The sequence below is a fragment of the Calonectris borealis genome, chromosome 1, assembly GCF_964195595.1.
Source record: "Calonectris borealis chromosome 1, bCalBor7.hap1.2, whole genome shotgun sequence".
In the NCBI taxonomy this organism is placed as follows: Eukaryota; Metazoa; Chordata; class Aves; order Procellariiformes; family Procellariidae; genus Calonectris; species Calonectris borealis.
In genome coordinates, this window is record NC_134312.1 from 64,256,869 (window position 1) to 64,284,404 (window position 27,536).

General features: G+C 44.1%; 1 protein-coding gene across 3 annotated transcripts; it reads right to left on the bottom strand.

The window, feature by feature from the left end:
* Window positions 1–2,298: 2,298 nt before the first annotated feature.
* Window positions 2,299–27,509, bottom strand: SLC37A3 (solute carrier family 37 member 3). Of its 3 annotated transcripts, none has more exons than XM_075157847.1 (15): window positions 27,441–27,509; window positions 23,696–23,871; window positions 22,610–22,724; window positions 19,952–20,044; window positions 19,370–19,453; window positions 18,003–18,148; window positions 17,266–17,362; window positions 16,085–16,169; window positions 14,848–15,029; window positions 12,162–12,303; window positions 10,847–10,948; window positions 8,883–8,930; window positions 7,761–7,912; window positions 5,940–6,005; window positions 3,372–5,127 (listed from the first exon to the last, which is right to left on the bottom strand). In XM_075157847.1, the coding sequence occupies exons 2-15, from the start codon at window positions 23,794–23,796 to the stop codon at window positions 5,035–5,037; spliced, it is 1,506 nt and encodes a 501-aa protein (XP_075013948.1). In that variant the 5' UTR covers window positions 23,797–23,871; window positions 27,441–27,509; the 3' UTR covers window positions 3,372–5,034. The 3 variants fall into 3 exon arrangements, with proteins under 3 accessions (XP_075013967.1, XP_075013948.1, XP_075013958.1); XM_075157857.1 differs by lacking the exon at window positions 27,441–27,509 and adding an exon at window positions 27,105–27,376; XM_075157866.1 differs by lacking the exons at window positions 3,372–5,127; window positions 5,940–6,005 and adding an exon at window positions 2,299–2,540.
* Between the last annotated feature and the right edge of the window lie 27 nt (window positions 27,510–27,536).

Genomic DNA, 27,536 nt, shown 5'->3' on the forward strand with positions numbered 1-27,536 from the left:
CCCAGAAGGATGCAGGAGTTGCAGCAGAGGGCAAGGAGGCTGAAGAAGAGGTGAATGGATAGTGGAGCCAGCCCCGATGAAGTTGCCTCTCGGATACTCCCATCCTTCCGGCTGAATAGCACAGTCAGCCATTACCCAATTGCTTTGTCATCTTTGGCACTCGCTGCAGGCAAGCACCAGCTTTTGTCAGCCCAACATCGCTTTTCTCTGCCATGCACTCCAGAGCAGATCAGTGAGTTTCTGGAAACTGGTCCCACCTGACAAACGGGAAAAAGACTGAGGATGTAGGTCTCCGGGCGTAGGAGTTCTCTGAGCCAGTGTTGGAATCCAGGAGCCCAGAGAAATCAAGCCATCCCAAATCCCCAATTCTTTGCTTACCACATTATAAGGAAAGAAGATTTAAATAGCACATCTAAGTAATCTCATCCTTATCTGCTGTCATTCCCCTGGTACACTCTGGATTATTGTTACTCATACGGTCCACAAGGACAAGAGGTGGGGGTGTATGGATTTCCTACCCTTCACAACTGAGCAACACCACCAACGGACGCAGACTTCAATTCACGCAGAGGTCCGTCAACTGCCATCTGCTGCTTTAAAAACTAGTCAGAAACAAGATAGGTCATCTTCAAACAGTTTACCTAGGCTTCTGTAATCTCAGAGAGATATCTTCCTCCTCCTGGCAGTAATCTTAAAACCTAACAAGAAAGCCACAAAGCTTGCTATCTGCTCCCGTGCTCCAGGAGTACATTTTGATTTGCCCACTGCATTTGTTTTCGTAGACAGCTATACGCTGTTCTGGAGGCGGCCAAAGGAGACATTCCAGGAGAACCTCCGGGGATCCAGACATGTGCACAGACATAACCACCAGCGCAGGAGAACCAAAGGGAACATACACAGCAATTGCCCAAATTCTTCTTCTTTACATTACTCTAAATATTCATCTAAGCAACCCTCATTTAAGAAAGGCTTTAATAGAACCAAGACGATTTCATGGGCCTGTATATAACACACACCCCCCAGATCCAACCCCACAAAATGGTCTAAGAGCTTGTATTTACAGCCTTCCGAGAACGGTAGGCTGTTTACTAAAAGGATTAGATAAGGCTTGACAGAGACGTAGGAAGGTTGGCATGCTGTGCCTTAGAAAACTTTTGCAATACAGAACCCAAAACATCCCTGTAGGCTCTCTGAGTTAGAAAAGAAGGGGGAAGAAATTGCAAATAGGTTTGGCAGAGGACTTTGGCCACCGCTGGACAGAGGGCGAAATTACACAAGAGTAACTGATCAGTGGTGTGTCTGAGACATCCCTGAACAGCTAGTGCTTTTACTGGCGAGACCTGTGGGACTATCTCGAAATAGATACTTTCTCCTTTTATCTCAGGGAGTAAACAATAACCCTTAAAACTTGCTGCTGCTTCTCCTCCCACTTTCCTGCAGAAGGAAAAGCTGCTCTTCTGGGTTTGGTGAGGTGCTCTCTAAGGCTGCCCAGCACTTAGAGCAGAAGCCCAATTCTCCCCCTTTGGAGAGCACTGTGGTACTGGCACCAGGCAGACTTCCGTACCGCTGGGTTCCAGACCTCCGAGAAAACCAGGACGCAGTAGCGTTGCTTGTAGGACATCTATTGCGAGGAGTTTTCTTGATACGGAAAAGCACCATGGGGCTGAGGCACACCTTTTCTTTCATAACCAATTTGGTCAGACAGTCTGTCACATCCTGGGCTGCAACCAAACGCCCAGAGATCAGTTCCTAATGCGCTTCCTTTGCACTCTGAAGTTAAGTAATTCCTACACTTCTGCTTGCCCAAACGTTGGGCTCTGGAGATCACAGTCACAGTGGTGGCGATGGGGACTGCTACTATCAGCGTTTTCAAATAGATTCTCAAGCAAAGCTCTCCTCTTTAGAGTACTTCCAGAGTAGGCTGGGAAGTTCCTCATGAGTAGGAAAAAAAAAAAAGTGACAGAAAAGGGGTAAAAATATGAATTGTTACTTTTCTTGAAGAATAGCATCACAGCACCGCCAAACTACTTGGAGTTGAGGGACCAGAACGTGCGGGCATGGGGGTTTTTCCAGCAATCCAGTATTGTGCTCAACTCTGAATTTACAGTAAACTATAAAACGCAAACACAATTACAAAGTTCCCCACTGTGTCCATTTAAACACAGCTAAGCGTAGGTGTGGATTCGTGTTAAAGAAACAAGCCACAGGAGAGAAGGCACAGCAGGGCCAGCAGCCGCACGGCACATTGAATTTCAAGGGAAGAACATGATTTCTACCTGCAGACCAACAAATAAATAAATAAAACCAAGTATATGTTTTGGTTTCTTTATTTAAGACCATTAATTACACCGTTATGGGCATCTCCGTTAGGGGACTCTCACAAAGCTTCTCGTGAGACTGATCAGGAAGAGTGCCAAACCGCTGCATGCGGGAACATGGTCCCCTTTTAGGTTGGGATGAGGGTTTGGTTTCAACATTAGTCAGGGTTTCAACATTAGTCTTCACAGCAGTTGAGTGAAAAGCAGCTGTTAGAGCTGGGCCTATAATGAGGAGGAAGAGAAGCAGGCTCAGGAGAACCGCATTGAGAAGAGTGGAATAAAGCACACAGAAGAATTAGCCCAAATCAAGTCAATGTACGTTTATTCACGTGAGAGCAGTTTGGACATGATCAGATTGAAAACCTTCCTCCACCTGAGCACCTTGAGGAAATACACAGAACGAAAAATCCAGGACGATGACAACAAAACAATCCTGAAGTCAGAGGCATGCCTCGCTAATTGAGGGTGGCCTCAAAGCACCGCCGCACACTTAGATGCGAGCTGCTGGGCGGCTTGTGTTTGCAGCGCCCACAACACATCTGACACTTCTCAGGAGGGGACAGAACTGTTTACAGGAAACCATTTGTTACAGGGGCCTGCCTCTCCTCCCCCCGACCCCGGCGACGTCCCTTTCCCACCCCACCTTTCATCAGAAGCTTATCTAGCGCCCAGACGGCCGGCCAAAAAGCTCATCCAGGTTGGAATTTGAAACACAGATTCTCAGACACCGTGGCTGGGGCAAACGGTGCCACCATCAATTTTAGAACTAAATTTCAGGGAGTTTTGATTCTATTTGTACAGGGGCTAATGAGTAGCTTGGGACGTGAACACTAACCCCAGGGCATAATTCTGAGAACAGGATGATAGATTCTCAGTCTCCTGCTCTAATTATACAGGCAAAAGTTGGAATGGGAATGAGAAGAGAGAAGAACAGGATTCAGGTCTCTCATCAGCTTAATCGCACCGTTTTCCCAAGCAGTGAAATTTTTCGAGGGTTAGCAAAAAAGCAAGAATCACTTCCACCAAGAAAAAAAGAAAGACTCTCAAAAAAAGTATAAAATGGAGCAACTGAGTTTCACAGTAAGTAAAGCTGTGCACAGAGCCGTCACTGCAGAAGCAGCAATTACCAAGCAACCGTTCAATACAGTAAAACCGTAAGGCACTAATAATGTTCCACTCATTACAATCAACACATGACTAAAAATTGACATTCATAAATTAAAAAAAAAAAAACACAAAACAAAAGCCACTGTACATTTTAAAAAGGCAACTTTTCCCACTTAAAAAGTTTCAAATTTTCAGCTCCAAGAATTTTCTTGCCCCCCACCCCCATCCAGGTATCGCTGACTAGTTAGATTGAGTATTTGATCCAAAGTTCTGCTGGTTAACACATACGTATTACAATGAAACATCCCAAGGCATAAGCAGAAAACAATTTGTTGAGAAGTTACTCGACGATCTCATTAACATCACCAACAAACGTTCGAGGTGTCAGTCGGTCACCCTGCTTACCACAGTACTGCAAAATACTCAAATACCACCATGCTAAGTGCAGTCACATGTTTTTAGCGCTGACTTGCATCTACCTTTCTCTTCAAGATACAACCCAAGCTTTAAAACCCTGGAACTTGAGGTCCCCTATGCAGCCATAGCCAGAGGAGCATGGGGGAAGACAGCAGCACTTGCTCGTTGGTGCTATTCCACGAGTACGCTTCACTCCCTGTCTGGAAGCCCATGTCCGAGAGCATCCAGGTCCCTTAAATTCCTTTAATTCCATTCTGGTTCTCTTTCCTAGAGATGAGCAATTACCCAATGAGTATGAAATCAGTGACACCAGCTTCCTTCAGAGGGTCACCTGACAGTCCCATTTTGGTCAGTATTGATCAGAGTTCAAATAACAAAGCCGTAGTGAAAGTATTTGTGTCCCATTACTGATCCCCAAAGCCATTCAAGGATCCTTCAGACACAAAGGATCTATTAAGGCTTCTTCTCAGAGATCAGAGTAAAGTATTGCACACTATTTGTCTGCTTAAATAGTTAAAAACTGAAATCTCATTTCTCAGAGATTAGTAATATTATTATTATTAAAAAAAGCTAAAAACAAATATGGAGGTAACTTCTCCATGTCAATCTACTGGAATATGTGACAGTTAATAGCTAGGGACAGCAGAGGTCCGTCTGCGCAGAGATTTTGCAACAGCATTTTTTAAACAATTGGACAGCGCAAATTCCAAATAATTATTTTTGCCCTTTCTAAAAGTTAAAGTGATCATAAATTTAGACTACCCATGAAATGCACTGTATGATTTCACCGGCACAACAGAGCATCAAAATTCATTGCAAGACAGCCTCTCCGTCAGTTTTAAACGGTCGACCTTTGGTCAGGACATCCAGAAATAAATAAGGGTATAGCAGTGAGACCACCCAAGAGAAGACCCTAGTGTGACTGCTGACATGGAAGAGTCTTGGTAGGCCGGGACAATCCGCCAGTCCCGTGGATTGTCTAGCTTAGGTCAGCAGCTCCATGATGAGGATGGTCTCAGGACAGGTATTTGGTACTTCACTATTGAGCTCGCAAAGGCAGGTCAATCAAGTCTTGCAGAGCCATTTTGAATGAGTCCAAACCGGGATGACGTAAGAAACAAGTCTCCCAGAGTTTTGATTAGTGTCCCAGTTGTCAGGTCCGTACAACAGTCCTTCCAGAGGCAAGCAGAAGTCACTCAGCCAGCATTCGCAGGCGCCGTTCATGCAGAAGCAATTTGATCTCCCTCACTATTAATGGTGAAATGAACAGGATTGTTGAACTCGTCTGTGAAAATAAGCATACCCAGGACAATTAGCACAGAGCAACCATAGGTGCAGCCATCCTGCGCTCCAATGTGCATTCAAGGCCTCCCCAGAAAGGTACAGGCTAAGAGAAGCAATGACAAAGTGGCACAGCAGATGGAAGGACTGAGCTTGCAGGAAAGCTCATACGATTTCAGTTGTCATGATCTCTTCATAAAGAAGATGAGCTCTTCACCTCCTCAACAGCCTTCCTCCTGGCCACCTCTGATGCTTACCAAAGCGGCCTTTTCCCTTGTCAGCACAGACGCAAAGACAATTCCTGGCACTTCCCACAGGGAAGAATGGGTGAATTGTCACTGTGGCAATGCTGAGGAGACGAGGGCCTGAATGGTCTTCTCCCCCAGTGGTACACCAGGACAAGGCATTTCCATTTTAGTTTCAAGAGCCTCATCACTCCTTCCGCTAATCTTCAAGGGCTAACAAACAAGAAGTTTAACTTCAGCTCCCTGAAAATATTAGGAACTACGTATCATGGAGATGAAGGAGGAAAAAGTCCTGCCTTGGAAGTCAGTCAGGTGGTAGGAACTTTAGGAAATGTATACAGGTATTTTTAGGCAAGTACTTTTGTGCCTCTGCCACAGTCTCAGTTCCTGTTGGCCAACATGACTTTAAAGGATATCCAAAATGACCCCAGTTGATTCGGACACCCTGAGACAAAGGCACACCATAGACCACTTTGAGAATGGCTGCAGAAATAGATTGCATGTCTAAGTCGTAATTTTCAGGCTCTCACAAAAACTTTGACAAAGAATTTTACAAAAGGAGATTTCTTACCATTAGAATAAAGAAATAGAAAACCCACATCCATCCCAGGTTCTCCTGGATCAAAGACACTAGATACTAAAAAGAAAGGGGGAAAAAAATTATTCAAACTGGGAAGATAAGCATGACTTTCAGGCATTACTCTCTCATTTTCTAGAATTTGTGGGCTGTTAACACTCCATACAGAGCTGATCACAAAACCTTCCAGCTGATCTTTTCCTGTCAGAAGAGATGACTCAGGACAGCAGCCTTTCCATATAAAACCCACAGTCTCAGCAAAGCGGAGATACCATCCTGAAGCTTTACAGTAACTCATAGCAGCATAGAGACAGAACTGAACTACAGTTTCAAAGGGTGACAAATTGACTCCGCTGAATACAAGGTTTTTGCACAGAACACTGGGACATAAGTGGATGTAAGTACTCTCAGAAGAACTAAAAGCTCTAGAATGGCTTATAAATTACACAGGGACGGATTTTCAAGAGCTGTGCAACCACTAACTACTTAACCCTTCATCGTAGGCAAGACACTTGAGAGTACAGTCTGTTCTGAACTGCATCCTAGTTCAATAGGACTACACAGGCTACAAAAGAAAATGTATTCCCTATCAGCAGATTTATATTCAGATGCTGTACAAGGGCCTCCCTTCTTCACTACTGGGTATATTAGCACAAAACAGGATCTGAATTTCTAACACGTTCATTGTGCATTTGCTGTTATTCACACACCCCCAGAATGACATCATGGTTGTCTCTGTTGAAATAAATGCGATGTTAGAATGGGAGGCAGGTGGAATTTTTCAGAACTAAAGACCCAATTTTTATGATGATGTAAGTTTGAATGGTATGTGTGTGGGAAGATAGAAACACTGTAGACAATGCAAGAAGAACATGGAGTGTAACAGTGCCCTTTAAGATGTCCACGAAGCACTTGTAATTTTCCATGTTTAACGGAGCTAAGCGGCATCTTTCCTACGAAATAGAGACTGAACAATTGTATTTATCAGGCAATCAATGGTAAGTACAAACCCAAATGCCTTTCCAGAAAAGAAACTTGTATGCCTTGCCTGCATCCTTGGTATTTTACCAGCACTACAGGATGCCTGGAATAGAGGATGCCTGGCTCCGATCTTGCTACTAAATCCTCCCCTTCCCAAAGAACCACTGTGTTCTTCCACATAGTTAACACTTATTTGAGAAGAAAGAATGTCCCCAGTGGGCACACTGTCAGCTTCCTTTTCTGCAACAGTCTAGTCTTCAGACCTCTGGCAGAATACTGTAAGGACTATCAAAGCAAGTGATGCTGTATTTACAAGGTGTAAAAGACATCCGTAGATAAAAAGGGGAACCACAAATAAGAGCAAATTTTAATCTACTTTATAAACACTGTAACATTCATAATAGGTATTCTAATTTTAGTCGGTTTTACAGGTAAGCTTTTCTGTAAGCAAAGGTTTTGCTATTACCTTTGAACAAAAAATCCCAAACAAACTCAAAAATATTTTATTTTCACTCTTTGTGAAGCTGATCTTTAGTTGCTTTTTGGAGTTCAGGATATGAAAGTCTCCAGAATTTATTTGAATTATGAAAGTGCCGTAATATTAACACTATGAATACTTAGTTTAGTTCTTAATTAAATTCCTTCCACTGGAAGCTTAACACACATATGTTCCCTTGGTTGTTTCTCAAATAAATACATTTTTTTTTTAAAAAAAACCCCTCTCTTTCTCTCTCTCTCCATGCAACTTTGGATTGAGGAATAAGCTAACATCTCTAACCAGAACAGACTCTTTGCCTCCTTCCCCAGACCTCTGTTTTCCTTTGGTAGCCTCACCTGGCCCACTGCAGCACCAATACTGCCAGTTCCATCCACAATTCCTGTGACTGTTGCCAGAGCCTCGCTGCTGCCTTTCACCAGATCCTGGCGCCCCAGGTCAGCAGAAATTGCAGAACTGATCATGTTAGAAGGGCCTCCGATGAAAAATCCTGGAAGTGCCAAGAAAACAGCCTTGGTGCAAAACAAGCATGAGGATAGATTCTCAACAGAGCATCTTCAAAACACAGATTTTCTACCATGCAAAGCTCAGGAAAAGGATTAAGTGTAGGGATATGACCACAGACTAATTGTAGGTAGAAGTGTACCCTCACAGCTGAAGCATATAGTCATGGCACACCTTGTGTACCCGGAGTACGCACACAGAAATTGCCAACCAGCACACTTTCATCCAACAGCAAAAACGAGGTAATTAGCTGTGGCACACTCTGCAAGAAGAGTCAGGACACAACAAACTGAATACTACTTTTGAACAGCATGCATATACAAACCCTCAACACGAAGCAGATTTAGACACATTTCTACTTTGGAGTAGTATACCCCCATGCTACTGCCTCAGTCTCCAGGGATTGGTGAAGGAGATGGAAGGGGAAAAAAAAAAGCAACAGCACAGAGAAGTTCTGAAGTAGGAGTGTTTGAAAAGAAAGGCTCTATTCATGCAGGCTAATCTTAATTCCATAACACAGCATAGTATGTCTGGGAGCACACAAAGCTTGTGACCTCTCACAGCACACAGGGCATTTGGGGTTCTGACAGCCAAACACCCTCAAATTTGAGCTGCAGCTCATGACTTTGCCATGTAGACACTTCCTCAGATACCAGATCACGGCTAGGTATTTTGGCATAAATCTGTCCTCATCATACTGAGCCAAGGCAGACCCCTTTAGTTCCAAGCCATTACTCTATACAGTCTATATTTTACACCTCCCTCTATAAGGCAGTTTTCCTACAGCTGTATTCCAAAAGGAACAGAAATTGGGCCCCAGCTTTTATTCTTTCTGCAAAACCAGGAGAGATGGCAGCACACACAAATGCATTACCACCACCTGAGGCTGGTGTTACTGATTTTTCTGCAATGTATATGTATGTCTACTAGCATAACAGTGGCATTTGATAAGATACCTGTAATTGCCATGATCACAGCATTGATAGGTTTGCTGTTTGGAGAACCTGCAAGAGAAAGACCAGATGAGTGTAAATACAACAAATGAACTTGAGAAAGCCACTTATTTAGGATCAGAAAGAAGCATGCAAACATCCAGTTTGAACTCCTGTTCAATTAGCTATATAGTGACAACAATAACTTCTATTTGACTAGAGATTTCTACAGAAATTAGTCTTACTACAAAGGCATTTAGAGACTAAAGACCTAGAAGTTTCCCAACAGCACTTTACAGTAGAAAAATCACCTTTGCCATTAAAATTTTGTGCCCTATTTCGATATCAGGTTTGCCTGGCTCTGTGTTCCAGCCCTTGTTATGCCTCTTTCTATGACGCAGAGCTTGCATTTACCTTCCTTGAAAATCCATTTGAATAGAAAGTCCCTCTGTCTCTCTGGGGAAGTTAGATTCAACTCAATCTCTCCCACCATAAAGTATTCAGCACTTGAATCACCCTTCCACTCATTCTGAATTTTCCAAAATCTTTTTTAAAATACAGAGATTAGATCTGGAGGTAGTAATCCAGCAACTGCCTAAACAATGCTGCACAATAAAGTAAAAAATGTAAAACCCCATATCCTCACTCCTCCTTACAAAGCCATGCTTGGGTATCTACAGGTTCTGCTTGCCTTTCCAGGAACAGCACCATACTGTGTACACGCAGCTGGTTTTCCACTACAGTCTCTCGGTGTTTTTAAGACACTGTTTTCCCGGATACCTCACTTCCAGGCATCACCTGAATTCCTTACTCACTACTTCAACTTAGGGCCCACACATGGTCAAGTTACCATGCGTGAGGCAAGTTGCCGCCCTCTTCACATACTCTCAGGCCATTATTACTCTTATGTGCAAAACACTATGAGCATGAAAAGGTTTCCTGGTGTGTCTGATTTTAATTATCACACCGCAGTATCGCCTGTCTGAGCCTTCTGTATCTGGCTGGACAGAGCTAAGCACAAGACACTTGGACTTCTGGCTGCTCTGCTATCTAGAACAAACTTCAAACTTCGTCAGCAATAATTTCACATTTGCTTCCAATTCACTTTTGAAAGTAATGAGTTAGCACAAGAGCCTACAAAACTCCACAAAACTCCACCAAACCCAATGCCTGCTGTTTAATGATTATACCTTATTGACCTTACTTTGAGACCATCTGAGTAAGCCAGCATGCTTCTGAAAGGCACACTTTACTGTTTGTGTCCAGCTCTGGCAGCGATTTCTGTCCACAGATCTCAGTGCTCTATACAAGCCAGCCTGTATTGCCACCCCGTTTTGGAGGAAGACACAGAGAAGTGAAATGACATCCCAGTGAGTTAAAGCACTCTGGTACCACAGGACATCATGTCTGAAGACACAGAACTGTTACCCTTAGAAGAGCTTCATAGATGTTTCATAGAAATGAGATCTGCCTGTCTCCTACTCAGTTTTCCTGACAGACTCCAATCACCGAGAACTATATCTATTATAAAAGAGGCAGAATCTCTTCAATTTCACCACTTACAGAAGCGTAAGTGGTGAAGTCTAAGATCTTCTGCCTCTTTGTAGTGTGTATACTCCAGCACAGGTCTGTCCCAGGTTCTCTTTCCTCTTACTATAGGGATGCGCCTGAGATAACCTGCTCTGCCAGTTTGGTGTTGATACAATGACAATGCCAAAAATCTCACTGCCACTGAAGAAGGATCAGTACCATAACTCACCAGTACAGAGAAATCCAACCACTCAGCTAATTCTTTTCCACCTCATTAACCAGAGAACAGATTTCTTTCTGTGCAGAGCCACACTTCAGGCAAAATAGACCAAAAGGCACCATCCTGATCCAGAAGCAGTTTCAAGACCAGAAAACATAATTAGAACAGGCTGTGCTCTGGTTCTCTCTAAGAAGTACTGAATGAACCTCTCATCACTGCGCAACAAAAGCATACTCACGGCTGTATCCAAAAAGAGAGCCTACAGCAAAGAGCAGGCTAATTGCTAGCACTGGGGCTCTCTTCTGCAGCACATCAGAAATCAAGCCCTGGATAGTCCCACCTGCAAAAAAATAAATCATTGTCAGGCTCAGGATGCTAACACCTTGAACAAAACTCATTTCACTGAGTGCAGTGGGCCTCTTGCCTTCTTATCAATATGCATTCTCTCTAAAATCCTGAAAACTAAGTCTCCTGCCCTTACTGCCCCAGACACAGAGACAACAGTAAAATTAAGTGGCTCAGACAGAGCAGGGAAAAGTACTCATACTGCTTTCCCAGGAATTTATTACTTCTTTTTTTCTGGCACACAACTAGCCAACGCTCCTGCTTTCCTTTTCCTTCCCCTATAGGGTGATCACAGCTCTAGGATCACCACAACTCTGGATCTAAGCAAGCTTAACATTGTGCCTGGTTTCTTTAACAGAAAGTGCAGGAAAAGGCAGTTCTTTTTCACAGGGAAAGCATTAGCACACAGGGGGCTCACATTCCCTGCTGTCTCACCTACTTAGGGTAGGTGCAATTAATTGCAACAAATGCCAATAGCTGATAAAAATCACCTTATGTATCATTGCTACCTGTGTAGGAACTGCTCTGCTGGTAGAAATTAGAATATTGAGAAAGCCTAACATAGAAAAAGCCACACAGGCAAAAAACCTGACCCTGAACAGACCAAAACAAGGATGTCTATTCTAGGAAAGCTAACTGGACAAGGTAATAAAGCAAGAAACTGAGCACAGGAGAGTGGAAGTCTAAACACATATACAATATGTTCTTTATTCTGGAGGAACAGGGTCAGATTTTGTAGCCAGCAGAAACAAGTGCAATTACATTTTATTTCTGAACATAACACAGTTGTGCCTGCTCTGCCGAGATCTGCACTGAGTCTGTTCTTAAAAATACAGGACAGAAGAGACAGTACAGAACCATCCCTCAAGGGTACCTGGCAGAAAGGAAGTAGCAAGCAGCAGGGACATCATTTTGTACACGGCACTTTTCAAAAGTCCTAGTGATAAAGAAAAATGCCTGCTGGGGGTAATGTCCAAGAATACAATAGCGCCCTTTAAATTATATGTAAACTCTTCAGGGGGCTCACATACTCTGTGTTTTCGAAAAAAAAAACAGCCAAGTAGCCACATACATAACTAGACACTTCATATATTCGGTGAACAGCTAGATCCTACTGAACACAACTGCTCTGAGCTGCACTGACTGCCTTTCATTTTCAGACACTCGCAGGGCAATGGCAGGAAGATGTCATTCACTTGCTGACTCACCTATGATTCCTCCCACATCATACCAGATCGAGAGCTGGTCAGCTTCTGCTTCTTTCCATCCAAAGTTGTTGCTGAGGTAGAAGGGCAGCCAGAAGAAGAATGAGTAATTCACCAGTTTCAAGCAGGCATAGGCCAAAGAGTACTGGAACAAAGAGAGGGCCAGCAGGCAGTTAGCACTTGAGAAATGCAAACAGCGTTTCTGCTTCTTCCCATAATGCTCTGTATCCAGCTAAAGCTTTCAGGGGGAAGTGCTTCTGCATTTCACATAAGAAGGCAGTATTATGAAAGCTTAATGCTTTCAAAAGCGTTAAGGGAACCCAGGAATACAAAAGTCACTGTCAAGGTTATTTTCTTTTCACTGAATGCAACGGGTTAAAACACTTTCAGCGTAATCTTGAGAGGAAATGACACCAGGCTTCAAAAAATGAAGGAAATTTAATTCACCTTCTGAAGAGAAGGGAGCCAACCATGTGACATGAAACAAGCTTGAGATTTAGTTATCTGTGCATCATGCTGAGAAGAGTTATGTGAAGTAGTTCCTCTGTGCTATCTTTTGCCGCTCAGAAGGCTCATCTGCCTACAGCACCAGAAGAGAAAGCTTCGTTCATAACCCCCAGGCAGGTATTCCAGGACACAAGATGAAAGGTTTGGCCAAAGCTAAGCACATGCTTCCAAACCCAACAGCTGAGACAACCTCCTGCTTTTGGCTGCTGGGCTCAAGTTCTCCTTAGCTAGCAGGAGATCTCCTTCTTTAAAGCTTTCACGTGTGTGGCAAAGATTTGTTCCCTGGGATTGCTGGCCCACCATGCAGAGGGACAAGGCACACTATTTCAGTAACGCCTCCTGATAAACACTGACACGGCAATTCAAGGAACCCGTATTTGAAGAGGTAAACAAGGATGATGGCAGAAAAAACAACCTGCTAGAATCACAGCTTTTGAGAATGTATGTATATGTGTATGTACACACTTGTCTTTGAATTTCAAAAAGCAGATCTTTTTATATATTAAACTCCACAAAATGATTTCTTCTGAATTCATATTATTTTAACAGATACATCCTTTTTAGCTGTATTGTTAATGCTTTTTCATTCTTACAGGACACAAACGAATCTCCACCATACATGTAAAACACAGAGATGTTTGGTAGAGTTCTCCTGCCTCTGGGTGTGAAAAGTGCACTGTACAAAGCGATATTTATTACAACATGCTTAGAAACTGTCTACCAGATTGTCTGAATGATTAAACATAGAATTTCTAGAGGCTTAGGGGAAAGCTGTCTGTATTAAAACTCTTCCACCGTATCACTCAGCAGGAGAAGAGAGGAACTACAGAAAAAATATGTCAAAGTCTTTGTAGAATCTTGACAAGGCTCTGGAGGTTCTCTCAGTATTTGGTCTCTCACTGATCTGACATAGTGTCCTGGTTTGGCTGGGCACTGATCTGACATCAGATAAAAGTCAGGCTCAGAGGTGTTCATGTTGCTGGGTTAATGCACAGAACATGTCCTCAAAATCCCAAGTACACAAACAGCAACATCAGTTGTGTAGTACCTTCTTATGTTCTGGCCAACGAAAAAAAGTCACACATGATCTGAGGCAGCCTCCACCACTAAGAAATTCTGCTTAAAGGTTCTTTGTACATCAGCCCATTCTTAGCACCACCAAAACCAAGCCATAGTTTGTATGGCATTTAGCCATATTAGGAAAGAACTCAAGATGGGTATGCTTTCTTTTGCCATCCCTCAACTAAGGTCTTAACAACAGAACTGCGGTTGTCCAGCACTCTAAACACTGACAATCCACCCATCCCTTCTAGATTTTGTGTTGCCTTAATCACAACCAACCGCTTTACTCATGAAGGCTATCTGACAATACTGTCCATTCAGTAGTTCTGCTTCATGATCAAATCCAGACAGTTCACACTGTATTACTGAGCCAGCCACCCTTCCTCCTTTCTTGTACTGGTTCTAGTATCCAGGGGGCACACAGCTCACTGACACAGAAAGTTAATGTTGTTTTTTAATGGCAGGTTAATTTTTCAGCTGAACCAAATCCATGAATTGGGCAATACTGCTGATGCAGAAGTACAAGTTCTCACACAAGGGACAGGATGAGGATATGTGGAAACTGCATCACCAGACCTTGTTTCCAGTTGTTTATAAAAAAACCTGCCTACTTTGCCACATGTTACATCATGCTGATTAACGCTTTTCAGGCCAGCTTTCTGCTTTAAGACAACTAAAAAAAACCAAACCCCAATATCAGTGCCACAGAGTTCTGCGTGATGCTCAGCTAGCAGTGAGAATCCCACTCCTCAGGGCAGCGTAGCTACCTTACAAGAAAGCATCCTACAGCCACCTTTGCTCATGGCCTCCCTTCTAAATTCAGCAGCAAAAAAGGCAGGATCTCTGCTGCCCTTAGTTGGCTCACTACATGCACTAAATGAAGCAGGAGTCTGATGGGAAGAGCAACATGCAATCACATACCCAGACAGTATTATAATCCTTGCACACAAGGATAACAGTCCCAACCCCAAGGTTTTAACAGCATAAGAAGTCAGATATCAACAACTACAACACAGGGTCAACATATTAACAATGATGTCAACAAATGCTGACAACACAAAAAGTCAGCTTTATGTTTAACAACTTAAGTCAAATCTCACTCAAGAATCTGTGTCCTCACCAGTATTACACCCGGAAGGCAACAAGCCTGGAAAAAGCCAATGGCCTTTGGCTGGTTGTCAGTGTCAGTTGCTTGAATAGAGTAATTCCGGTCATCATCATCTGCATCATCATTGCCCATTAAAGGTCTGTTGGCATCTTCCTCCACACTGCCGTCTTCATCTGCTCCAAGCTCAGGGAGGCCTAAGTTTTACAAGGGACATGCAACAGGAAAAACGGACCACAGCCTGTTCACCCTCTCCCCACTCTAAAGCTATGCTCACTTCTTTCAAGCAATTCTCTCTTCTAGCAATTCCCTTGCTCTCCCATACCTCCATCCTCCTTTGGCTTAGAAACTCTTCTAGATGGTGTTCTGCAGTGTCGCCAGTTTCTACCCTTTGTCTTCTAGCGCTCTTGAAAGTATTCTGTCTGATCCTGGCGTCGGCTTTGTCTGTTCTGAGTGTCTGGCCATTAGTTGGAAGACACAACAAATTAGTGCATTTCCCCCCTTATTTAGTGGTTGGGATCCTCAGACCTAGCTCCTGGGTACCGCTTCCCTTGAGCGTGGAGGCTGACTGTACCAGCAGCTACTCAGACAGCTGCTGCCCGTTAACGCCTCCGCTGGAACGGAAACCCTAGGAACTGCACTGCGCTTTCTGGGCTGCCGAGTGCTCTTACGAGCACTCTTTATGGTAGCTTTAGAGCTTTTGCAGGCACCTGGGAAACCTCCTCCATAGCCCTGTCAAAGCCCAAAAGGTCTTTTGTTTTCCTGTTACACTTTGGCTTGCCTACCATCTTCTCAGAGAAAGACCATATCCAACCTGAGAGCTACTTAACCGGCTGCGGGAGACCTGCAGATGAAAAGTACTTTCCCTTCCCACTGGACAGTTAAGGCTTGCCATAGTTTTCTCCTAAAACAGCCAGTTATCAGTTTCCCTATTGTTTCTTTAAAAAACACTGATTTTCCAGGTGAAGAAAAACTGATAATTAGGCACATCCTAATGGACATATTAGAGCCAGGCTGTTTTATTTTGCTTTTTAAAATATCCAGACCCTATACACATGATGCACAGTGGCATTTAGTGTGATCTTGGCGAGTAAAGCATTTGCTCCATTAAATACACTAAAGTGTAACACCATTTTATAAGAGCCCTGAGGATAAGCGCTATCAGAACGAGCAGTACTTTTAGTATTACATGGAAACCTGCAGATCTGCTTTCCATGAAGGGACTGAAATGCTACAGCCCTCTTCGACTTACCCACTTCCTTCGGTGATGTCAGGAGCCCAAAGAAGACAATGACTCCTCCAGCAAACTGTACTGAGGCAGTCACCAAGAAAGCATACTGAAGGTAAATAAATAAAAGATTATTTTTTCAAACACTTTCAGTCACATAGGCTTTCCTGAATATCGAAGGTTTCTTTACATTCCAACCTTGTTAGAGAGTAAACACAGCTACAACAACCCAGACTACATCCATAAAACTTGGAAACAAGTTTTGTTTTTTGGAAACATCTCCTAAACAAACTTGGTTCTATCTAGGCTGAAAGACCACACTCAAACAGCTTTTTTAGTGTACTGGGGTGACAGCAGTGAGGAAGGAGCTCACCCAACACAACCACAGATCCAGGTATATTGGAAGGGACTGCTCAAAGAAGGGTCAAACACCAAATTCAGACCAGGTTGCCCAGGGCTTTGTTCAATCAGGTCTTTAAATCCTCCAAAGACAGATGCTCCAGGCTCTGGCCCCTTGTTCCAATGCTTAACTAACTTCATAGTGAAATAGTTTTCCAAACATCCGTTTGGAACCGTCCCTGCTTCTCTTTATATCCACTGCTTTTTAGCTCTCTCACCGTGCAACCCAGGAAAGAGTCTGGCTCTGATTTCTCAGCAATCTTCTCACAGGCTTTGGAAGGCTGCTATTTGGTACCCTAAGCCTCCTCATCTCCAGAGTGACAAGCTCAGCTCTGTTAGCCTGTCCTCATAGGTCAGGCGCTGCAAGATGCGCTGGTTCACTTACATTACTTGTGTTCAACTGCCTGCCTGCCGCATTACAGCAACGTAGCGTGTGCCTGGCCTCTTCCCAGTTATAGAAGCTATGCCTCACCACTGTTCAGCAGCAGCGACTTCTGTTAAGTGAGAACCAGTGATGGATGACTTTGAAGAGCACTTTAAGCTACCCATATCAGAAGAGGGTATACTATGACGCTAGGGCTCTTCAATAACATCAGTCCCATTTACAGAGAAGTCTCAAGCTCATTTCTCCCGATCTGGAAAGGTCAGGAAAGGAATACCCTTTCTATTCTGCCTACTGCTTGCTACCACAGAATTCAGGAAGATGAAACTGGACACTCTGAGCCTCAGAGACAGGATAAGAAACTAGTCTCTCAAAACCCAATCAGACATGCAGTCCTAGCTAGAAGCCAGACAGCAATACCTACCTCATAGCCGTATTTGAGAACACAGGAGGCAAGGAACGCCCCGAGGATATTTCCCACAGATGCACAGGCACTCCAGAGGCCAAACACAAAACCTCTCCTGCAGAAGGGGAAGAAAATTTGAAAAAGGCAATGCGGGGAGAGGTGACATTAGGAGCAAGACTATAGATATAACATTTAAGCGAACTTTAGCTTATGAATAAAGTTACAGCATTCTCCCAGTCCACTTCAAAGAGACTCAAAGGTCACTTAAAACAAAACATAGAATAACTTGGGGGTACCAAATAGATAAACAAGGAATGTTCTATCCTGAAACACCTGTGTTACAGCAGGGGCAAACTGGCAACAACAGGGTTACAAACTATGGCTAGAGCTCATCTGCAATACCTCAAAGTGACAGAGTTGAACCTACAATGAGTCAGTTTCCATTTGGTCTCTTCAGTGGTAAGTAGACAGAAACAGGTTTTCCAGTGCCATGAAAATTTTAATTCAGCCACTCTGCACTACAGGGCTTTTCAAGTTTGAACCTGTGCCTTTAACACAAACAATTGTGTTCACACCAAGCTGTTCTGTGGCTCCAGAAAAAAAAAAAAAGGGAGATAATAGTAACAATTAAGACATATTTCATCCCGCATAACTTTAATTCTGACCTAACAGTTGGCCTTTTGATTTGAGACTTTCAGCTCAATCTGCTACTCAGCAGGTCAGATAAGTGAGTCACTGAAGAAAACTCAACTTACCCAGCTTTTCCAAACCAATTGCCCATGACAGCAACCACACAGGGCCAACCAGTGGACTGCAGTAAGCCATTCACAACCCAGAGACAGCAGTAGAACCACTTGTTGTAGAAGTGCAACCATTCTGTGAGTGTGCCGAAGAAGAATACCTAGAGAGGAGGGAAGGAAAAATAAAAAAAAAAAAACAACAGAGAAGAAACCCTGAGGCCACTGCTGAAAGCCAGGCAGGAGTGGGGTCCTAAAAAAGAAATAACATTTCAGGGAGAAGGTCCCCCACAGGGGCCAGGCCAGAGGCAAGCCTGGCATTGTTTAAGAAACAGCTCAGATCTAATAGCACCCTCTGCTGAGCCACCACAGCACTGACTCCAGAGCCCAAACTACTCTAGAGACAAATGTGCTGCCACGGCACTTCCACTAAAAAGATTCTTATCTTCGTAAACAGCACAGTTATAACAGCAGAGGAGAAGAAAGGGACAAATACTTGCAGTAACAACACTAAAAATACAGTAGCCTCTTGATCAGCTACTGTACTGACATCCGAATCCACAAGGCTCTATGCAAACACAAAACCCTCAGCAGTCATTTATCTCAGCAAAATTTAACATAAATACTACGGCCAGGTCTCAAATTACTAAGAGGCCTCACCCAAACTAGCCAAAATAAACACACTTTGTGGCACACTGTGCTTGATGCATGTTTGTGGTCATGTGTCTGCAGAATGCAATAGGCCGTAGTGGGGTTTGTAGCCACTGGGTAAATCAAAAGCACTCCACACATTTTACCACTACTTTAATAACCAGAAAACCACAATGAGATAAAACTGATTCACACTTATCTGCAGTGGCTTGAACCTGAAGAACCCTTTTGTTTTAAGCAGACATTCTTTTTTGACACATGCCCTCCCAGCAATTACAAAATAAGTAAATGAATGCTTAGTATTGTTAGCATGTCCTTTAAAGAAGAGAGCAAAGATTGTGTTTGGAAGCAAAAGCCTTGATGACAACATATGTGGGCTGGGAAACAGTTAGAATACAAAACAGTCCCAAAAAGTCCAAAAACACCAATCTGGTACAAAAGCTGTTCATCAAGTCTCTAGACGGTTCCTCAAACTTAGGAATTTCCTTCTGACACAGTATCCATAAATAGATATTTCAGGAAGAGGCCAGTCATCTAGCGTAGCTCTATGCTTTAGACAACGCAATAAGTGCATCCAGCACAGAGTTTTACACGCGGACTTTGAGACCACTGAGGTGCAGCTACAACTCATGGGCAGATTCACACAGAAACAGAGCCTCTTCTCCCCTAAAGTAGAACCCTAGCCAGAAACCCTAAGAGAGATTTCTATATCACACTGGTATGTTCCAACTTACCACCAGAGCAGAGGAACACATGCCAAAAGACAAAACCCAGCGTAAATTCAGGCGATCGCCAACTATGCCACTGACAAAGAGACCCTAAGAACAAAACACAACATTAAATAAAGCCACAAGATTTGCATCTGTTATCTGCAAGAATTAGAATTATGTAGAAGGGTCAAGCTGATCCAAACATCATTTTTATACAAACTTACAGTTTGATTCTAACCACTTCTTCTGCCACCAAAGAAACCCTGCTCAGAGTTGCATTAAATGTCTTATTTTTAAAAAATTCATCTGAGAACTCTTGGAGAGATAGAACTAGCCCTCCCACCCACTGGTGATAGGTGTATGAGAAATTCTGAAGTGACAGTATTTCTCTTGCATTTGTTAACAAGCATCTTCACATGGGTGACAGGCATGGGCAGAACTAACAGAAATTGAAGGAAAAAAATCTGTTCCTGAACTAATCTTTTTAACTGCATTAGTGCTAGGCAAGTCCAAGAAGAAGATCCTGTTCATCCCCTCCAAATGTGTGCGCGATCATCCCAATAAGATTCAACCAAAGCTTAGCAGATTTGGGTTCATTTTACTCACCATAGCATAGGAAAACAAAAAAATTGTGTCCAACGTCCCCAAGAAGAGAGTTGCTTCTTCTGCATTTGGAAATAAATGGCTGCTGTTCCAGAGCTACAGAGAGAAAATTTTAACAGGTAAACAGGGAGAGGCATAGCTCATTCTACTCTTTTTCGATGGAAACCCCAAGTCTAAAGCAGAACAGCATCTAGCCCCAGCAACCTCCCATTCCTCCACCACTTCACTTATGCAATCAAGAACAATTCTGGCATTATCTACTGCAGAAAATGTCCACTGCCCCTTCGTTTCACTTCTAGAGGGCAAGCTAGCAAACCAGAAGTGAGAAATGCTCGTTCCACCTGGATCAAGACAAATTACTGGCAAAACAAATCCTACTTCTAACAAGCATGCAACTGTTAGCTTCTTACACACAGAAACACTGATGAGCATCTTAATAAATAATACAATAAAGGCATATTCTGTTTCATGTGCAGTGTCTCTTCTGTACTTATCTTGCTGTCTTCACTAAATGAATAATTCCTTTAAAGTATTTGTGGCAGCAACCATAATAAGAAATGACAGACCACAAACAGAAAAGAGCGAACACAAAAGGATCAAGGGGAAGAAATAGACTGGTTGGAAACTATTTACAATGAACTCCAGTCACTAATGTTGTTATTTTTTCTGCTTATTCTGAGTTTCATTTTACTTTCAATATGATCAAAAAAAGAGAAAAAGACTCAGTTGTCCCCAAACTGAGATTAGTGACATCAGCTGAAAATAGCAATCTTTGAGGATGACTTGAAGAATGAATAAAGTTAATCAGGACAAAGTTTTCTTCCTTCCCCTCTTCCCCCCTCCCCGCTAGTAGAAAACAAACAAATAAACCCAATCCAAACCTGACCTATGGATGTGCCAAACTCAAATATCATCAGCTTTAGTTTGATTCTACCTCTCCAGGAAAACATCCTGTACAGACAACACTAATTACACATCCACTTAGTTTAAAAGATGTAACATTGGTAAGGCCTATCGACACAGCTTCTGCTCAAGTCTCACTTGTCCAAGAAAACTTGTCCAATAAACCCCTTGAAAAATATTTTTTACCACTTGAGGCCACCAAGTACCTACTTACACCAGTAGCTTTCAACTTTTAACCAGAGATCCCTGGAGGTCCACAAGCTATTATTTCTCTTAGAAAGATAAGAGAATCAAGTCTTTTGTCATTAGGCTTAAAGTCATTAAACCACCTCTGCAGAACTCACAAATCTTTAAAGGCTGAAAAGTACAGATGTAAGTTGTTCTTCTATTAAAATCATACTAGGGCCTACTCACAAAACAATTGCAAAACATTTTGTTATACTTGGAAAAATATTTTTAAGCATAAAAATAAAGAACAACTGTAGTTAAAAAGATATACCGAAGTTCAAAACTGATAGCACATAAGTGAATTCTCTGTTCATGTCCTTAATCTTCCTATCAATTTCCCAAAACACACTTTATTGTTAACTGATGTAACCAAAATTGATACCAAAAGGACCATTTTGACCATTTTTTTGATCAGACACATACACCTCAACATCCAGCAAACACTAATCATCTATATAAAAAAAAAAAAAAAAATCAAAACAGCTTCCAAAATATACTAATTCTTTGAATGTCAGTTAAGGAACTAAATATAAACACCTTGTAGCTCATTTTAGCATCCCTGAGATGCTCACTCCTTTTTGCCATACTATAAAATCCTGAACATGTTACAGGCCCAATTTACTGTTTTCACTTATCACAAAAAGTCAGCATTTATCATCCCTTAGTCAAACGTTCAAATAACCAATCATTTCTAAGGCAGACAACACCCAAGCAACTGACTTGGAATTGATAGATATCTACTCTAATAGATATCATGGCCTACAACCAAGCTGTTAATGAAAGATTTCTTCTACTTCTCAAAAGCATCAGGACAAGCCACTGCTAAAAACAAGCATGCCCCTAAAAGGGCTATGAGTAGGAGCCAGGAGGTAGTTCTTGCATTCCCATTTGCGAGGTGCTAGCAGTATACAACTTCCTTTTCTGCAAGCAAACACTGCCAAAACTCCCACTGCTTTCACTGAAGCTAGGATTTTACAGACAAGGGATACTGGATGTTCAGCATTTTTGGAAATCAGACATTTTAGATGCAAGATAAAATGTCATTCTTCAATTTAGGATATCAATTCAGGACAAGCAGCTAGCACTTTCAGATAGCTTTCTTCTCTCCTACTTTGGCTATCCTTTTAACAGGGTGGCAGCAGCATCGCAACAGTCAGGGTTTTACAGAGATCTCTGTAAGGCCACTAACTGTTCCCATTTATTGCCTCCAACGCTTCAGAGGTAGGGTTCCTCTTTCCCCCTCCTCCTCCCCCACCTCCGTGCTGCTGGCTACTACAGAGACTCTCCTGGGGTCCCTATTTCCATTGGAACACTGTAACTTCTTGAGAAGTTTCTCTCTGGGGACCACTAGGAAAGATTTCACCATCACCTGACAATCCAGAAAACTACAATTCAGACATCTGAAGTTCCCACTCACATTCTGAGAAGTGTCCCCGATGGACACTTAAAGGGGCCTCTTCAGCACCACAAGCTCAGCATTCTGGAAGTTACCCATCTTTCTCTGCACTTGCCTATCCCTTGTGTCCTTACCTCATACGGCCGGAGCTCCGGGGCTGTGCTGTTTAGGCAGGAGGGAGTCCATTGGCTGGAAATGCTGACTTTGACATTACTGAATGTCTTTCTGGAAGCATGGAGCAGGGAGTAACTGCCAGAAAACACACAAGCACAGGTTGGCCAAATCTTCTCTGGAGGTCAAGTGGGAAAGGGTGGGACTCAAAATACAGATACATGCTGCCTAAGCAGGCAGCATAGGAGAGGACGGGCAGTTTTGGAGATAGTAGCCAGCAGCAGGAACCCCCAAATTATGGGGAGACACACTGATTTTAGTGGGGAGTTGTGAAATAGGGTCTTGACTGGAGAGGACCTCCTCTGTTATTTTCAAAAGAGGAGGTGACTGTGCAACAACAAATAGGTACCTCAGGAAAAAAAAAAAAAAAACAAAACAATAAAGAGAAAAGAGAAGATGCACTTATCTGGCTAACCACCATTACAAGCACTCTTCCAGAGACAGATTAGATATCAGTGGCAGTATTGCTGTGAAGATCAAAGGATATCAGCAAGGCAAAGTTTGTAAGAAGAGGCAGTATGGTATTTCAGCTGTTGTGAGCTGGTGTAACAGACAAGCTTCCAACAAACAAATCTAGTAGACCTTCAGATCTGAAGCAGTGACCTCTCTGTTCTAGAGGCCTGTCCACCCTCTGCAAACAGCACTTTCGAGGGAGAAGAGAACCCCAGAAGCAACGACAGCATGTTCCATCAGTCAGAACAGGCATTTAGAGTTCCAAGCATCAGGGTTTGCTTTCTTCCTCATTTCAGCTAGTTCCTCCCCACACCCACCCACATTCACCCTTCTGCAACAGGCTGCTGCCAGCTTGGCACAGCCAGCCTCACCTTTGGTGCAAGCCCTCTTTGTGGCTGGATTCCGCAGGGGCACAGCACACTTAGCTCCACTACCGCATGACTCCCAGACCAATTGGTACTACTAGCTTTTAAGTTTGTTTTCGAGGCTCACAGCCAAAGGTTAAGACTATTTCCCCACCTTCATTCTCCTTCTTTGGACATGCCCTCACCTTCCCAAATTCAGTGAAATGAAATACAGAGATACACTCAACCTACCTGAAGAAGGTCAGCAGGAACACAACAATATGATGGTGGGTGCAATGGGACACAAGGCCTCTGTCTGCAGGCTGCCGCCGTACGCTTCCAGGCAGCGCCATCCTCCTGGCAGCCTTACCCCTGCTCCTGCCCTTGGTCACAAAGGCTGGATGGTGCTTAGGTCATTTTTCTTCTCACTTAAACAGAAGAAGTGGGAAGGGAGGAAAAAAGAAAATATATTTGAATTAAAACACACGTATAAAATACATGCATAAAATACAGCTGGAACAACTCTATGCCATTCCTTCCCAATTTGTTTCACATTGCTACCCATCTCATCACCTGAACATTCCCTGACACCTTCTATGTCCAGAAATGTCTTTTTACTCCCATTCGCCCAGTAGCCCCGTGGTTATCCTCCAACCCACTTCTTTTTTGTTCCCTTTGTAGCAGATGCCTCTTCAGTGCCCATCACCAAAGGAGTTCCCCCAGGATCTACCAACTTCCAGTGTTGCCATGTTGAAGACCATTCTGCACCATTTACATACACAGTGCACTACAGGGTGGTCATAAATAAAATAACCTTCCACTGCTACCTGGCTGGCTATAGGCTGGTGAATAAGTCAAGAGAGCAGCATTTGGTTACTGGTGGGGAAGAGGTTTGGATCTAACTGCCTCTTTAAGATGTTGTTGAAAGAATATACCCAAGAGTGGACTTGTACAGCTGGAAAAAGGAAACTAACTGTGAGGACAGTACTGGAATCCAACAGCTAGACTCTCTGCCTATTTATTCTGAAGCCCTACATTATAGCTCCATCTGTCACTATCTCATTAATACAGCATGTGGCAAGTCATACTTTCCTGTCCCTACCTGTAGGGCATGGGTGACATCTGCCTAAACTTCTAGATACCAGATATTATCAGTACTGAGGAAAGGCTATGACAGACACACAGTTTCTCCACTCCCTCAGCTGTGCTGGTGTGGCTGAGGGGCCGTTTCTGCAAACCGAGTCCAGGAAATGATCCCGCTGGACAGCGAGGTGGTAAATCTCTCTCCACACCTCCCTTTTGTTTCCTTGGCAGAGATCTTTTCCACCAGATTTCCCTGCCACAGCTCACAAAGCAGCTACACAAACATTTGCATCCATGCAACAGAGAGCGCAGTGCAGAAAAAGATACGCTGTATACTGACATCGCTGCTGAAGGCAGAACTTGATTCTGTTCACGCTAGCTGGCTTAGAGAGCTAGAGAAATCAGTTGGTGGGAGCTGCGCCTTCAAGAGACATTCAAACACCACACACATTCTGAATGCTGAGGAGAGGTAAAATAACCCACCACCCCTGTTCCTCCAAAGAATCAGAGCTGAAATACGATGGAACATAATGCCTTTGTGTTCTTTCGTATCCACAGGTGCTTTTTGTAATGACGGAAGACTTTTCAAGTTCAGCTTCATAACCTCACTTGGAGAAATTAGAAGTCATTGCCCAGACTCCCTCTTTTCCAAATTTCTGAATTTGCTTAAAAGCCTGTATTTCACAGAGATTTCTGCTCTTCCTTCTGATAACTTCAAAAGCTTTCATCAAGACAACTTTCACTGTAAGAAGTCTTCCTTTCCTGTTTTCTTAATGATGATGCGTGCCTGACCGACAAACAGATGCCAGCTACTACTGGACACATTAACCATCACGGAAACCGAGGCCACATCTGACCTCCAAAACAGAGTGCGGCATGGAGATCCTTTGAGCGATAGGGACACCGCTATTAAGCCTTTGAACACTGGGGTAACGTTTATCCTACACCACACTTGAACGCCTCCATTCTCACCCAGGACAAATGCAGCAAGTCTATACAAGATCTGAGACCATCTGCACCTACGCAGCCCAGGTGCACCTGACCCACGCTCCTATTCCTCCAGCCAGGACAGCCCACCCAGGTCTGGCGGCACCTTCTAGTAGGGACACGCTTCTAGCTGCTGGGGTTCATGCAGAGGGAAAAAAATCACCTACAGTAGGAGCTGTGGGAAGGCAAGGCTAAGCCTGGAAAAGACATCTTCACAAGTAGTCTTGAAACTACGTCTAAGGTCCCAGACCACTTCTCAACACCGATGAATGAAAACTCAGCACCCACACAAATATAACATGGTGCTACTCCCTTTCAGGCAGCAGTAAAACTGCTCAGGGCTGTCCCCCACACAAGCTGCCCGAAGAAGAGAAAGGAACCCAAGGCACTCCCATTTCCCAGCACCACGGTCCTTACAGGCCTGTAAACCACACAGTATGTTGGGCAAACACAAGAGCTTGTTCTCCTTCCCTGCGTCTCCCTACCCTCCCACCAGGCAACGGCAGATAACAGAGTTCTCCCGAGGAAAGCAAAACATTGCCAGTTGTGCAACGCTGTGGGAAAAGTTCCTTCCTTGGGTAATCAGTTTGCAGCCCGAAGCATGAGATTTACTACTTGCTTCATGTCAACATATGCAAATATAGCTCTTATTTGTCCAAGATACTGAGTCTTTTTAAGGCTAAGACCTGGTTTTGACCTTAAAGTCACTTATTTTTTTATAGCATTTACTATTGAAATTATCTATTCCTCAGAACTTTTCAATCTCAGCTAGCTTTCTAGAACAAGACCTTCTGGCACAGGACGACACTTTTCACTTATTTACAGTATAGAGAGGACTATGAAAGATTTTGTTTTCCCTTTTTTTCCTTCTTCTTCCTGTCCTTTTTATATTCAAAACTGGCATTCTCCCTAGGCTAGAAGAGTATGCAAGTAGGAGTTCATCCTTACAAGTTAGTCTTCTAATTATTCTGAGAATGCCACATTAAATTTGTAGTGGAGGGGGAGCAAAAACCAGGAGGCAGGATAAACTACAGAACTCAAGGCAGTGAAGCACAAGCCTTTAAGAAAGGAAGAGAACTGCTTTTCGCGTGTTAGACTGCCTCGTCTGCTTGTTTAGCACTATTTACCTTCAGTTAACCGATATTTTGAATAAGCTTTTGTTAAGCTTTACGTATTCTCCCTTATCCCTTAAGTTCAAAATAAACTTCCTTAATATCACCCTGCCGTCCTCCAAAGCCGGCAGGAAAGACCAGAATTAACATTTCTGGGACTTCCAAAGTGCAAAACAAACAAACGACATTTTTTTTAAAAAAAAAAAAAAAAACAACGAAGAAAGGAGGCAGAAGCCCAACCCACACGGGGCCCTTCGCGGCCACCGCAGGCGGACTGCCTGACACCCCGGCGCCCCAGCTGGATGCTGTCTGGGCGGAAGAGGGGCTCTTCCTCCAAGCACCGAGTCGATCACGCCGGCTGCGGAGCCGACAGGCCGCCCCCCGCTAACCCAGCTCCAGCGGAAGAGACCCGGGCCGCGCAGCCCGGCCCGGCCCGCCCCGGCGCACAGGCCGCGCTCCCGCCGGCGGGCACGGCTCACCTGAGGCCGGCTGCAGCGCCGGCTCCGCACGCTGCCCCGCCCCGCGGCTCGGCTGGGCCGGTCGGGCCAGCTCCCCCACCGAAGCGCCGAGGCAGACGACGAGGACGCGGCTCTCTCCCCTCAGCGAGCCCCCGCCCGCGTCCCGGTGCAGGTGGCCCAGCGGCCACGTCCTCAGCGGGGCGGGGAAGGGAGCCAGGCCCAGCCGAGCCGAGCAGGCAGCGGCAGGGCACGCACCGGCTCCACCACAACCGCTAGCCCTCCACGGCCATGAAACCACCGCCCGCCCCGCGCCCCCTTCTCCCCCCACCCCGGGGGAAACCACCCGCCCCCGCGTACCGGGCCCGGCGGCCAGCACGGCCCTCAGGAAGTCAGAGGGAGGCGGCTCTTCCGGCGGATGGGGCCCACGGGCACGGCGGGAGGTGTAGTCCGCCC

Coding starts and splice junctions, on each gene's coding strand:
- SLC37A3 (XM_075157847.1), bottom strand. CDS start 23,796: ATGGCGCTGCCTGGAAGCGTACGGCGGCAGCCTGCAGACAGAGGCCTT. Junction 7,913..8,882: donor TGTGATCATGGCAATTACAG/GTATCTTATCAA, acceptor TGGCACTTCCAG/GATTTTTCATCGGAGGCCCT. Junction 6,006..7,760: donor TTGGTGCTGCAGTGGGCCAG/GTGAGGCTACCA, acceptor CTTTCTTTTTAG/TATCTAGTGTCTTTGATCCA.